Raw genomic sequence first — 15,797 nt, forward strand, 5'->3', positions numbered from 1 at the left:
ACTTTAATTGCCTTTACAATGAGTCTTAGGAAATAAAAATCCAAGAACTGCCTCATTTCTCATTACAAACTTTTTCCTAGGATAGTGGAGGACAAGGGCTAATTAGTATGAAGGGAGTTGTGGGGAGGGGGGAAGGGCAATGAGGCAAACAGAACCTTTCCTCTCTCCCTCCCACTACACTGTCACTCTCCCTCTTACTCCCCAGAGTAAAACTAAAGTCTTTTAAGGTAAATGCGAGCATACCACACACCACCAAAGCATATTTCATTTGGTAGCAAAGATGGAACCAATGTAAGTTTCTACCATAGGTGGAAAGGAAAGGGGAAGAGCAAGGAAGGAGATGTGCCTAGCTACAACATGCAGGGCAGTTTACTCCACCATTTGTTCCCAAACAGGAAATGGAAAATTTTTTTAAAAGCAATTTCAGGATCTTTCTCAAAACTACTGAATCAGAATCCCATCTCCCCAAAATGCAATCATACTGTACAGATTATCTGAATACCTGCTTTTCTCACTTAACATGTCATGAACATCTTTCCATATCAATGAATAGATTTACTTCTTCATTGTTAATGGCTCTAGAGTATTCCATTGTATAGGCGGACACCTAGGCTATCTCCAGTACAGCATTCATTCCAATACTAAAATGAACCCCTTTATACATGCCTCTCCTGCATTCATTTCCCACAAATTCATAAAAGCGAAATGTCTGAGGTTAAGCTTTTTAAAGATTTTTGACACATACTGTCAAGTTGTCCTCCAGAAAAACTGTACTAGCTTTCGGGCTGCCAGCAGCATGAGACAATTTCCCTACCCCTCACCAATTCTGCCCTATCATCCTTTTTAACTTTTTTCCCAATCTGATAGGCCAAAACAAACAGGCAAAATTCCTAGAAACTTCATTGTTTTAAAATACATTTGTCAATATGGATTTATATTTTTCATGTATTTAATGACCATATGAATCTCTGCCTTTGCTCATTTTTCTGGTGAGGTATTCAATTTTTTCTAAAGCGATCTTTCTATAAAGAGTTATTTCTATATTAAATATATTAGTTCTTAATCAGTCACATGTGGCAATTTTCCCTCAGTTTGTAGTTTGCCTTTTAAATTTGCTAACGGCAGTTTTTCCCACAGAGAAACTTTAATGCAAATCTACCAAATTTTATCTTCATGGTTTCTACCTTTAGTGTCATGCTTTAAAAAATTCTAGATTACATTAAAATTTATAGTTTTTGTTTTAATACTTTCGAAGTTTCTTTGTCTATATTTAAATATTCAATTCATTCTGTGTCTTTATTTTTCTTGTAGGATATAAAATAGAAACATTTTTTCTCAGTTGTCCTAAGAAAATTTATAATTTATACTTTCCTCGCTGATCTGAAATGCCACCTTTATCATATACCAAGATCTTACATCTATGTAGGCCTGTTTCTGGTACTGATGCAGTGTTTAAGCCTTATGACAGATTTTAATATCTGAGAGCAAAAGTTACCAGTCATTATTTTACTTATTCAGAATTTTTTTGGCTATTCCCTTGTCCTCAGGCTTTCTGATTAACTATAAAATGTTTTATCATGTGCCCCTCACAAGCTGCTCTGGGATTGTAATTGAACTCTATTCTTGTTTTATTCTTTTTTTAAAAGTTCATAAATCTCTTAATAATTCAATATAGAGTTTAGATAAGGCAGTGATATCAAGTTTAGCATTCTGCACAGAATCTACCCCCTTTGGAAATCTAGACATTTGCTCATCTCCTATTCTCCCTAGTTTATCAATATATGCTATAAATTCAAGTTCCTTCTGCAAACTAATACGTAAATCATCGATGTCTGGAGCCTTGAATTAACTTAAAACAACTTGATTCCTTCTTAATATATTTCACTTATCTTATGCATAAATACCACTTTTAAATTAATAACTCTATCAATAAACTATCTTACTTGCGTGAAGAAAATGAACAATAGGTCTGCCTATTCCCCCAACCAATGGGCTTATTCCCTCCTTAAAACACTAAGATTTCAAGAGTTTTTTAAATTATTTTTCCTGAATCCACTAAAACAGCCTCTTAAGTGGTCCCCTTCCTTACTATCAGTCGCTCCCATTCCAATCCATCCTACACGCATACCAAATTAATCTGAAACCCCACTTTAATACTTAAAAAACTTTTCATGGCTCTCTAATATAACACTTCAAACCCATTATGTTTTCAAAGATTTTCATAATCTGACCTCAAAAAACTACTTCCCACTAATCTTCTATAAGACCCTTCCACTCCTAACAGACAAGTGTGAGCTAAAGTTTAGAAAGGTGATTGAGTTAGGGAAAATATTCTAGCTGAAAAAAGGAGGTGTGACAGTAAAGTCACAGTGGGGAAATAGGAGAGTATGCAACCCCCAGGAGCTTTACTCAGAAGATCTCTAATTCTAACTCAGAAAGGAGAAGATTCCTAGGAACGAGGTCTACCAGACAATGACAAGGAGTTTGAACTCATAGCTTCTCAAAGCCTACAAGATCTGGGCTCTAGCCCTATCAGTAAACGCTTGAAGGCTCTAGGACACAGAACATTATAAAGGCCTCGGTATTAGGACCGAGTGATCCAGACCAACACATCTTGAATGGCATGATTTATCCCTTGTCTAAGATGAACCTACTCACTCCATCTCATGCTCATGATGTGGCAACAGAGCTCTGGAGCATTCTGAGTCATTAAGTCCATTACCTGCGGAGAAGAGCTGAGCCATACCTCACTGTTGAAAAATAAGGACATTGATAGCAATAGCCCTTATCGGTAGTTTGGAAAAGCAAAAAGTCCTGCCGAAAGACACACTGCCTATACCCAAGATAAGCTGAGCTTCACCTATTTTTCTTCTTCTTCTTCTTTTTTTTTAGCATAGAAATTGGTTTTAGTTATAAGAGAAGTACATGCTCATTGCTGAATTTTAAGAGATAAGCAAAAATAAGGAAATAAAAATTACCAAAATTCTCTCCAGAAAAAACCACTTCGGCATTTTGATATATACTATTTCAGATCTTTTACAGATGTGAAAGTTGTGCACAAAGATGGGCACCATTATATGCAATTGAGAAAAACTGAACCAATTCACATGTTTATCACTAGGATACTAGTTTTATAAAAAATGTGTATGGATATTCACACATACTTTTATTTACATATGTTGCTTTATAATCTGACTTTTCCATTCAATAATAATTTATATGAAATAATAGCACAATAAAATTTTTCCCCATCAGACTGGCAAAACTAAAAAGATTGTGCATATAATAAACATTGGTGAGGATCCAGGGAAAAGGGTATTCTAGTGCTTCATACACTATGAAAGAACATAAACCAAAAAAAGCTATTTTAGGAGGGAATTTGGCAGCATCTGTCAAAATTTTAAGTATACATAGCCTTTGATCCAATTAATTCCATAAATATTTATACATAAGCATAAAGACTGGTGAAATATGTGCACTATAGCATTATTTGTAATAAGGAAAATTTGGAACTAACCTATCAATACACGAGCAATGAAATAAATGATACATGCATATAATGAATACAAGCAGTCCTGCACCTATCAATAGACGAGCAATTAAATAAATGATACATGCATACAATGAATACAAGCGGTCCTCGCTTTACAGAGTAGTGCAGGAACGTAAAAACGACTGCAAACTCAAACTGTGGAGAGCAATCAATAATCAATATAAAAAACTACGATTGTTCTTGATCTTTAAAGTGTTCCTTAATATACTGAAGACTCTCCTACTGTCAGGTCTAAATATGTAGGGATATGGAAAGAATAATAAAACCAATATTTATTTAGTACATCGTAATTTAAAACATTAGAAAAATAGAGAATTAGTGTTTTATTTCTTTGTACAAAACAGGAGTAGTGTGAACAATGCTCGCCTTCTCATTGTGTAACGTATGATATGGAGAGGGCATCTTTTCTCTGCCTTGGTGAATTGCCTTACTCCTCTCAAAGGTTGGATCAGCTTCCAACATTTTATCCTTTAGCTCTCAATGTCATGAAATACCTTCAAGAAATCCTTTAATGTGAGAGTTTTTGCCAATAACGCTTCCTCTGGGACAGCTTCATCCTTTCTATTACAACCACTTTCCCCATTTATATCAATAACGTTGCACTGATAAGTTCCTCTGGCTGCGTATCTAGAATCTCTCTAATGGCAGCAGCATCAGCATTTCTGTGGTTAGCTATTTCTTCTTCTCTAACTCCATGTAGGCTGGATTTGAATTTCACTTCCAGTGTTACCATTTTTCATTTCTTTGGGACACTTCCATCTTTGTTGGTTAAGCCCCTCCTTCGATTATCCAGTTTTGTAAAACGTCATGTGGATTTACAGCTGGAAGGCCAGGAAGCAAAACAACTGCACACTCTGAGTAACTGACTAACAGATGCACAGCGGCCAACCACTGACAGACTGAAAAATGTGACGTGACTGGTCACTGATCACTATGAGCATCTGTTATTTGCACAGTGATTCGTGGACTAAAGAGTTAGCAGGGAAGTTTGTACTTCATACAGTTAGTCATACAATATCTTGTGGTAACTGAAATCTGAACTGTGCCCTTGAGGGACCGGTGTTATTTAACTAAATAGTGGTAACTGAAATTTGTGTATACCAGAACTGTGCAAAACAAGGACTGCCAGTACCATGCAGCCTTTAAAGAAAACAAAAATCTATATACGCGGACAGGAAGAGATCTCTAAACATTGCTAAATGCAAAAATAATGTCTCAGACCATTACATAAAATATGTCCTATTAAGGTAAGGAATACTTTTAAATGTGTATGTATGTGATTGTGTTCATTCATTTAACAAATATTTATAGAGTACCAATTCTGTGACTGGCACTGTTCTAGGCACTGGTGACACAGCAGTGAAGAAAATGTATCAGGTCTCTTTTCCCTTGGAGCTTAAAATTCTTGTCAAGGAGATAGATTAAAACTAAACAAATAAACAAGATAACTGCAGACAGTGATAAGTGCCTTTACAGTCATGTGCCACATAACGACATGCTGGTCAACAGTGGACCGCACAGACGATGTTGGTCCCATAAGATTAGTACCATGTAGCCTAGATGTGTAGTAAGCTATACCATCTAGGTTGTGTAAGTACACACCACGATGTTCACACGAAAACGAAATCACCTAACGATGGATTTCTCAGAACATATTGTTGTCATTAGGCAATACATGACTGCACAAAGAAAAGAAAATAAGGGGACGTGTTTCACTAAAGAGGGATGCTATTTTAGATGGACTGATCAGGGAAGTCCTGAGAAAGTGACATTTAAGATGAGAACTGAATAAGGAGTCAGTCATGATGTTTATATGAAACCCCTTAAATTGTTTCTGAAACAACGCAGAGCATATCTAAGAAAACTGCAGCACCACGTCCGGCAGGTCAGGAGCCTGTCTGAGGAGATACAGAGATATCACAGGAAGAAGAGGTCTTAAAAGAGTTTGACTGCTTTAGAAAAAGGTTTACAGATAAAGGACACAGCATGAGCTGAATTAAAGGATGAGCCCAAGGTATCTATAAATGTAGAGGAGAGCCATCATTTCAAATAAACAGTCAGGAAAGAGAGAACAGACTTGGCAGTTTCCAAGGAAAAGTCAGGAAGGAGTGTCCCAGCATCCATTACAGGTGGGAGTCTTAGGTTTAAGGCTTTGCCCAGTAATGAGTTCCTGGAAGAGCCGGTAGTCAACTTAAGCAGTGCAACGGAGATGCTAGGAGATACTCTGTCTTTGTTTGAAGCACCTGCTAAGGGTGTATGTGGCACACAGTATCTACTTGGTGTGGGTTCAATAAAATCCATGCTTTCCCTTTCATTGCATCAAGTTATTCCTGAGAAGCAGCTGCCTAAACAGAGACGGCATTTCCCAGATCCCTTGCATGTAAGACTAAATGACTGGTTTACCAACAAAATGTGAAAACAATAGACAGGTATGACTTTGGAGCCAAAGGAGTTAATAAGAGCATGTACTTTCTCCATCCTCTCATTCCATCTGCCTGTTGGATGCAGAGAACTCTGGGGCACTCGGGGGAAGGCAGAGCCATAAGATAAAAACAGACTAGGTTCCTGGCTTATCACACATAAGAATGTCACCTGCTGACCAAAAATACTCACTCTGGGCCATTATGTGATTGAGAAATAAACTGTTCTGATAAGCCATTGAAATTCTGGGGTTTGTCACAGTAACTAGCATTACCCTAACACAGCATGGGTGGACAAGCACTATACAGACAGAAGCAAGCCTAATGATGGTAGGACCCAAAAAATTAACTTTAGTATAAAGCTGGCCAAGCGAAAAGACAGAGTCTGACAAATACATGCTAATGAATCACATACCTCATATTCTGGTCCAAAGCCAGCATAGCCACAGAACCGTCCAGAAAGTCTCCAGAGATAAGGGATTCCTCCAAAGAGAAGAATAAGCTATAAAACAAGGCATACTTTAGTTACATTTGAACAGCACTAGAAACTATCACATGAGAGCATTTTATAAAAAAAAAGGACAAAATAATTATTTCTAAAGAAAAAAGAGACCTGCCTTATTTAGGATAGAATATACGTGTAGATAAATACAAACCAATTGAGACAGCAAGTTTAGACTGGTAAAAGATTTCTGCCTGTACATTTTATATGGATGAATTAGTATGGTATATGAATTATACCACATACCATATACTGTGAAAAGCTGTATGAGAAAAAAAAAGCTTTTGCCAAAAGACCACAATAAAAGCTTTACAGATCAGGAACTAAGCTTAGAAAGGTTACACAATTTGTCAAAATCCCACAGTTAATGAGTGACAGACATGGGATTTGAACCAGGCTATATGGTTCCATAACTGGCTTTTCCTTGAAAGGAAACAGCCCTCTTCAGTGAGGACAAAGTACTAGCATTGGTGTAAGTGGAGAGTCACGTCCACTTACCAAACTAGTGGGACAGAATGGGCTATCTGTGCCTTCTCTGGGTAAGGAAAAGGTGAATCCTGAGTCTGGGTTTCATAAGAGGAGGCCCCTTTCTCAGCGCAACCCTTTGTCTTGGGCAGATAAAGTGAACACAGATATTCACCAAATCACTATGACATTCAAATGAGGGAGCAGCTCTTAAAATTAGAAGAGAATACATGCTTAAGAAACATGACTTCCAGGGGAAAGGTGGGGTGGGGGGTGGGCACAAAGGGTGAAGTGGTGCACCTCACAACACGAATGACAAACATTAATGTACAACTGAAATTACACAAGATTGTAACCTATCATTAACTCAATTAAAAAAAAAAGAAAAGAAACATGACTTCCCACAACAGATACTAAGTTTGTGGAACGCATTTTGTCAAGAGGAATTAATTTATTTTCTCTTTCTGTGGAGGCTCAGGAACATGACAATCAATCACACTCCTTGGTTAGAAGCACAATATTCTCATCAGTTCAGACACAGTTCCTCGCAGTTTTGAAGGTTCATGGCACTATCACATATTTCATGGGTAGCCTTTCAATCTACTTTCCATGTTTATATATGTATCCATAAATAATACGGTGATTTATGTATGCTTTTTAAGACTATATATAAATGATATCATATTGTACTTACCATTCGATAACTTGCTTTTTACATTCTACATTTTTTTAGATCCATTCATGGTGATTTTTAACTTTATTTGGTATTATCAACTTGTTCTCTAAAGTGTTTATACCAGATTACATTCCCACCAGCAGTACTTGAGGGCTCCTCTCCCCCACAATCTCACCCACACCTGATGCTGTCCCTCCTCTAGATTTTTACCAGTATGCTGGGTTGGTTTAATACGGTCTCTGGAGAGCAGCATCAGCAACAGCTGGCAATGGGTTGCAAATGCAAATTCTCATGCTCCACCCCAGAACTACTGAATCAGAAACTGAAAGTGGGGGGCAGGCCTGGTGGCGCAGTGGTTAAGTGTGCACGTTCCACTTTGGCAGCCCAGGGTTCGCCAGTTTGGATCCCAGTGCAGACATGGCACCGCTTGGCATGCCATGCTGTGGTAGGCGTCCCACGAATAAAGTAGAGGAAGATGAGCATGGATGTTAGCTCAGGGCCAGTCTTCCTCAGCAAAAAGAGGAGGATTGACAGCAGTTATCTCAGGGCTAATCTTCCTCAAAAAAAAAAAAAAAGAAAGAAAGGAACTGAAAGTGGGGTCCAACGGTCTCTAGGTAAATCTGACATACACCAACATTTGAAAGCCTCTGTTTTAATAAATTGCCTTTTTAAAGACTCCCTTAACTCTATAGCCAGCTATTTCCACTTTACTACAACTAACTCGATCTTGGACACAAACCCTGTTTTCCCAAAAGACGTGCTTTGGCAGCACTGTATGGTATATGCTCCATTTGTTGAACTAATTGACTTGGGATGGCACTTCTTTCATCCTATTCTCGATACTAATAAATAATGCAGAATTAAGGATTTATAATGCTTTTGGTGAAAGGCTGGAACACCTATTATTAAAAGTCCAGCTTTTAAGTAAGTATCAAGGGTAGTTTTAATATGAACTTTGAATGCATCTATGAATTCATTTGGAAACTGCTGTTGCAAACTTTGTCTAACATACCTTGGGGAATGAAAAACAAAGCACAGCAAACAATAAAGTTTCTTTATACTGATAATCTCACTGAGCATGCGTCTGGCGATGTCCTATGAAAAGAACTAATGATCCCAACAAAAGCAAGCCCAGTGCTTTTACATATACTATTTCACTAAAGCCTTGAAAAGCAGGCAGAGCAGGAAGCACAGTCATCTCTATTTTACAGATGAGGCAACCGAAACTCAGAAAGGTTAAAGTAATTTGCCCAAGGAAACCCAAGGACTAAGTAATTGCTATGCCTTGAGCTCTGTACTAAGTGCTTCATTTACATTATCTTACTGAGTTCTTGCCACGAACCATATGAGATATGGTTTAATACCTATCTATCCTCATCTCAAAGAGGAGAGAAATGAGGCTCAAAGAGGCTAAACTGCTCACTCAGAAACACACAGAAATTGGAGAAGCAACAATTTGAACTTTTCTAGCCCTACTCTACTCCCTAGCTATTCCGTTTCTTAAGAGGGCTCTTTATTGACAGCTACGAGATTTCAGGAGAGTCTGTCTCAGAGAGGCTGGACATTTTCTCTCTGGGTGCTCTGTCACATGTGTGTGAACAGTGGCACCTGTAATTGGTCACATAAGGCCTCTGCTTATGTTCCCTCAGGTAGAAAGTACCGAGGGGAAAGAAGTCTAAATTAATCTTTGCACTTGTTCTTTGTGACCAAAGCATACAAACTTCTTTTCATTTTAATCAACACAAAACAGGAATTAATGAACTTGTCTTCAAACAGGACAGGATTTCAAAGTAACACAAAGTGCTTCCTATCTAACAGTAAATATAGCTACTGATTCCCGAGGATAAATTTAGCACATTTGTGATGCAGTCGCTAGACTTTCAAGAATGGTTTCTTTAATGTAATTTTTTGTTTTTTTTTAAAGATTGGCACCTGAGCTAACAACTGTTGCCAATCTTTTTTGTTTGTTTGTTTGTTTCTGCTTTTTCTCCCCAAAGCCCCCCGTACATAGTTGTATTTTTAGTTGTGGGTCTTTCTGGTTGTGCTATGTGGGATGCCACCTTAGCGTGGCCTGATGAGCGGTGCCATGTCCGTGCCCAGGATCTGAACCAGTGAAACCCTGGGCTTCCGAGGCAGAGCGTGCGAACTTGACGGCTCAGCCACGGGGCCGGCCCCTCTTCAACGTAATTTTAAAGACTCAGAAGAGAAGAGTTTGAAATCCAGGTCTCCCATTTATTAGTGTCACCTGGCCATTAAACAGCAGGCCATTTAATTTCTCTGAGTCTGTTTTCTCATCCATACAAAGGGACTAATAATGTATATACTTTCCACCTCAGAGCACTGCTATAAACATCAAACAAAATAATAAGTAAAAAAACAAGATATGAAGTGAAAATCACTACCCATACAATATTATGAGGATGACTATTACTGTTCCAACCTTCGCCCGTCAGTACTGCTTCTAGTTGAGCCGCAGCACATGACAAAGCTCTCATTCCACACGTGTACTCCCCGTACCTCCATCATCCCCTAGAACTCACTGAACAATTCCCACCATCACCAACCATACCAACCAAGCTATTGCCCATCTTTCCTGGAACTGTTTATTGGTGACAACCAAGGAGACTGAAAAGGGTTTTCTTGTCATTTTACAATGACCATGTGGGGGTAAGTCAAAGAACTTCAAAGAATCAAACGTCAATGAAGAACGAGGATAGCGTCTAAATTCACCATCTCTACGTTCATCTCTTCTGAAGGCTGATTTCCTGCTTGGACCCTGTCCCTAACAGAAGAAATGCTTCAGATAAGTTAACCAAAGCCAAACATAATCCACAATAATGCTACCTTTCTTGGCTTCAGTGGAAGGCATCAAGTTTTAATACTAATCTTCAATATCTCAGTAACTAAACCTGGATTGAACTAGTAAGAAAGTAACAAAAAATCAATATTGAGAAGACTAATTAGGGGCTGACCTGTGGCCGAGTGGTTAAGTTCACGCGCTCCGCTGCAGGCGGCCCAGTGTTTCATTGGTTCAAATCCCCGGCGTGGACATGGCACTGCTCATCAAACCATGCTGAGGCAGCGTCCCACATGCCACAACTAGAAGGACCCACAACTAAGAATATACAACTATGTACCGGGGGGTTTTGGGGAAAAAAAGGAAAAGACTAATTAACTAGCAATCACAGTGTACCCCAAAAGCCAATGCAATTTTATTTTTCAGATCATTTAATTTTTCTAAAATACCAAGATTTAACTCTTCTAGAAGCTTTGCCATTTTCCATCATATTGAAGAAATGAGAGAGGTTTCTAATAACTTGGTTCTAACACACCAGTCTTACTATTCCGTATTTGTCAAGGCAAATTTTGCGACTAGCTAGGCAATTTTGTTATCATTTAACAAAGCTACAAATTGCCAGTTCCTTCTCTGTAACTGATGAAACAATTATGGTAGCCGATCTCAATTATTTCCAATTTAGGAATCTTTCTCTTAGTGGTACTAGGCGATCTAAAAGAGTTCTGGAGGAATAGTGATGATAATCATGATGATAAAAATAATAATAGCCAATACTATGGAGCACTTACAATGGATCAGGCACTGTTCTAAGCATCTTACATATATTAACTAATTTTAACTCTCTCAACACTATGAATGAGGAACTATTATTACCATACAATTTTAATAGATGAGAAAACTGAGGCACAGAAATGTTGAGTGACTTTTGAGGTCACACAGCTAGTATGGTAGAGCTGAAATTCAAACTCAAGCCACCTGAGTTCAGAGTCTGCTCCCAACCTAGACACCATGCACTTTCAACAGTTCTTAGAGGTGGAAAACCAAAAACTGGTTTTTGGGGGTAGAAAAAATTTTAACTTATTTTATGTATAACAGATATACATACATAGAGTACCAAAACAGATATACAGTGCACCTGTGATATTAAAATTTCATGGAGGAACGATTAAGAAAAAAATGTCTAAAAAGATTCAGGGTCAGGGGCCAAGGGAGATCATGAAAAAAGACTGAGAAACACTTCTCTACACTATACAGCCTCTCTTCTTTTAGCATGGGGATAACATTGGCCTTGTTTTGCTAGGTAAAAATGACCTGTCACTCATTGTTTCTTTCAATAAACATGAATGATGTGCTTCTTATATGTCAGGCACTAGGTATAAAATGATGAACAGGGGCTGGCCCTGTGGCGCAGTGGTTTAGTGTGCACATTCCACTTCGGCGGCCCGAGGTTCACCGGTTCGCATCCCGGGTGTGGACATGGCACCACTTGGCAAGCCATGCTGTGGCAGGCGCCCCACGTGTAAAGTAGAGGAAGATGGGCACAGATGTTAGCTCAGGGCTAGTCTTCCTCAGCAAAAAGAGAAGGACTGGCAGCAGTTAGGACAGGGCTAATCTTGCTCAAATAAATAAATAAATAAATAAAATTACGAACAAGACATTAAAAGTAACCTTTGTTTAAGGAACTACCAGTCTGCAAGGTAAGCAGACAAATTCAATACAATGTGATAAGTACTTTGATAGCAATTAATGATAGGATGCTACCTTACCCAGACTTGAAGGACAGGGGAAGTTTCAAATGGTTTTTCAGAAGAGATGATGTCTCAGCTGGATCCTAATGGAAGAGCAGGGTTTCATCAGCCTCCAGTGAGAGAGTGGACTGAAGAGGGAGGGGAAGGGCACCCTAGACAGAGACACCAGCATGCGAAAAGACTCAAAGTCATAGAAACCAAGGGAAGCAGGAGATGGATAACAAAGAGAGCGAAAGAACTTGGGGGAAGGAATAAAAAGATGAAGCTCAAGTAAGCAATAGCCAGGTCAAAAAGGACCTCAAAAACCATGCCAAGAAATCTGGACTTCATCCTGAAGGCCAAAGCAAGCCAGTGAAAGGTTTGATGTAGGACACTAACACGATCAGAACTGTGCTTCAGGATTCTTTGGCTGCCACGTGGAGGACAGGTCACAGAGATAACACAGAGGCAGGGAGACAAGTGAGGCCTGCTACAGGAGTAACTTACAACATAAGGTTCTTCTTCACACCTGGCCTCAGTGTGACAGTTACCATATTCTACAATTTTCAACTGACTAAACAGTTATGTTTTCGTCTCTTTTGCTCCACACCCATTACTATCAATAACAAAGGTTAAGAAAGCACCCTGGGATGTGTAGGTGTGGTACCCTCTTCTGTGTCACAAAAATGTGAAAATGAAAACAAACATAACAAATTATTATTAGTATTATTATTATTTTAAAGATTGGCCCTGAGCTAACATCCATTGCCAATCTTTTTTTTCTTCTTCTTCTTCTTCTCCCCAAAGCCCCCCAGTAAATAGTTGCATATTCTAGTTGTAGGTCCTTCTGCTTGTGCTACGTGGGATGCCACCTCAGCGTGACCTGATGAGCGGTGCCATGTCTGCGCCCAGGATCTGAACTGGTGAAACCCTGGGCCGCTGAAGTGGAGCGCACGAACTTAACCACTCGGCCACAGGGCTGGCCCCCAAACATTATTAAACAATTTGATAGATTATCTCTCCAAGAAGTAAATTACTCACAGTGCCTTCAATCTCTGAATAGAGTCCTGACCAGAAGCTGAAAGTACTTTTATCCAGCTGATACAGTCGAGATTTCTCAAATGTTTCTGAATCCATGATCTGTCCTAACTCCAGTGGCACATGAGTTGTTGTTTTATATATCCGTCTCTGAAATAATTTGAAGAAAACACTTTAATGAAACAGTCAAACCAACTCATTATTTATTACAAGTCATTTATGATCAAACACTGAATGCCTTACAGCATTAACTTGTTAAGCCTGTTGAATTTGCTTTATACATACACAAACGCTGCATTGGAACAAGTACACTGACCACGAAAACAACTGATGCAGGAAAGTAAAAGCAGAACAAGAGAATCTGAGGCTAGCTGACTGGGCAAAAGTAAAACCAAGGTTGTCATCACACTTCAGTTTGTGTATGCCAACCAAAATTGTAACATCACAAAGGGTACCACTTACTCCAGGTATAACATACATCCTGTAATAGAGAAAAGAAATTCATGGAGAGAAGGAAGCAAATATACTAACCGTGAGTATTAACAGATATTGTGGCTAGTCATTAAATTTGGTCCTAGAAGCCAAATTCAGGGAAATTTGAGGAATGAGAGACAGAAGCATATCAGATCGTCAAGAAAGACAAACTTTCTCAGTATACCAAATTCTAACAGGTAATTTCAGCCCTTGGGACATAATACAGGGGATACCAAACAATATAACGGACAGCATCTTCTACAATGATTTTACAACAAATGGCTTCTCTATATATTGTGCACCTTACCCAACCCTCAATTAAAGGCATTACATTAAAGCATAACTGAGTAAAGACTCTATTGAAAAGCAGTTCCTGTAACTAGGCTTATTACTAAAGTAAGACAGATAGATATTCAGTACCCACTCCCAATTTAGACACTATATACTCCGTGTTCACTTTATGCAAAGGATGTTCTCTAGGTCTACAAGCTTGCGTACTAACGAAGCTATCCGAAGAGCCATGTCAGAGAACCTAGTGCCACGCAGCTTAGCCTCACTGAACATCCTGAGCTAAAAGAAGAGATCAAGATGTAACCCAGATACTGACAGAGGAAAATTAAATTTTGTAACTTAAAAATTCATGCAGAATGTAAACTGAGAGAACAAACTGGCAGAGGAAAAAGACTGTAATACTCAAGAAAAAGAGTTCCAGTGAGTTAAAAAGAGAAAGGTTTTCAAAACCATCATGGTTGACCCAATTCAGCGACGACACCGAAGAGTGTAGTAGGTAAAGCAAACCAGGAGTGAGAGTTTGCAATAAAGCGGTCAATTAAATTTAAAATCGATCTCATTTAAAAGTTTAGATCTGTAATCCATCTATTACAAGCTATTAATTATGATAATCTCCAGGGAATGGTTATGTAACTTTCACTTTCTACTTAGCTGTTCTTTTTAAACTAGAATAATAAAGATGCTTTTAAGAAAAACAAGAAAATACTGTTCTTTGGGCAAACATATATACACTTTTTTTAAAGGAAAAAAATCCTTCGGGTCCTTGGAAGGATTGTGAAATCTTTATTTTCAGAAAATGGTGTCCTAATCCGGTGGGTGAGCATGATTACACAGTGTCATGGGTAAATTGTGATTCTAAAGTTTTAGCAGCTTCCTTTTGAATGGGTCGCTGCCAAGGATAAGGAGGTAAGTCTGGGCCAGAGGATCCTAAGGACGCTGTGGGGCAGGCACAAGAGCTCAAGCCTGACAAAGCGGAAGCCCTGCCTATCTTTCACCAGGCCCTAACCGGCCTGGGTCCCACGATCACGCTGCGGAAACCGTCCCTGAGACACCAGATCCCCGCCAGGCAACCCCGCCACCGGGCCGAGTTAGGAGACTCAGCTGGGACCACAGGGTCGGGGCTGGGGCTGGTGCTGGCGCGGCAGCCATCATCCAGGGACTGGGGTCGGACCGAGGCTGGCCGGGGGTCAGGGTCTGGTGGGCTCCGTCTAGGCTCACCTGCCGCTGTGCTAGGAAGGTCTCCCAAAGATACACTGTCCACGAGAAGAGCAGCACGGCCCCGAAGATACGCTTCTCGGCCGGCATCTCCCACATCGCGTCCAGCGACGCCCACATCCCCATGGCCACCCGGTTCCGCCAGCTCCTTCAGCGTGCGCCGGTGCCACACCGACACCAGTCCCCTCAGAGCCTCCTCGCAGTGTCACAGCGATATCCGTCCCTTCCGAGCGCCACTGCACCGATACCCGCCTCCATCTCACCCCTTCCGTGCACTCGGCAGTGTTACACAAACATCCTTCCCCAAGACGACGCCCCCAAGGACTGCCTAGTTTCTGCCGAAAAGGCTAAGCTCCGCCCCCCTCACTTCCGGCCCGAGAGGCTCGAGAGCCCAGAAGCCGACTTCCGGCCTCCGCCAGACCCGGTCCCGGCACACGCCTTGATCACGCCGTGTTGCGTTGCACGAACATTAGTCCCCCTCCCTTCCACGCCGGTCCCTGCCGAGGGTTCCGGCTTCCCTCCTGGGCCTGGCAGCTCGGCGGAGCTCTTCGCTTTCCAGCCTCCCGAGGAGCAGTTGCTTCCCTTCGCTGCGAGGCTTGCCCTGGCCGGGCTGCGGCCGGTGCTGCGCTGTCCCCGGCC

At 40.3% G+C, this 15,797-nt stretch overlaps 1 protein-coding gene across 2 annotated transcripts in view; it reads right to left on the reverse strand.

Annotated features, from left to right (window-relative positions):
- Window positions 1-15,478, reverse strand: part of ZMPSTE24 (zinc metallopeptidase STE24) — a 45,754-nt gene extending 30,276 nt beyond the window's left edge. The window contains exons 1-3 of one of the 2 annotated variants that reach the window (XM_046663078.1): window positions 15,162-15,475; window positions 13,182-13,328; window positions 6,389-6,475 (exon numbers count right to left, since the gene is read on the reverse strand). In XM_046663078.1, coding sequence (XP_046519034.1) covers window positions 6,389-6,475; window positions 13,182-13,328; window positions 15,162-15,284 — 357 coding nt within the window. In that variant the 5' untranslated portion in view covers window positions 15,285-15,475. Of the gene's footprint in view, window positions 1-6,388; window positions 6,476-13,181; window positions 13,329-15,161 lie in introns of both variants that reach the window. The other variant, XM_046663079.1, reaches the window with a different exon arrangement.
- Window positions 15,479-15,797: the final 319 nt, after the last annotated feature.

The sequence above is a fragment of the Equus quagga genome, chromosome 5, assembly GCF_021613505.1.
Source record: "Equus quagga isolate Etosha38 chromosome 5, UCLA_HA_Equagga_1.0, whole genome shotgun sequence".
In the NCBI taxonomy this organism is placed as follows: Eukaryota; Metazoa; Chordata; class Mammalia; order Perissodactyla; family Equidae; genus Equus; species Equus quagga.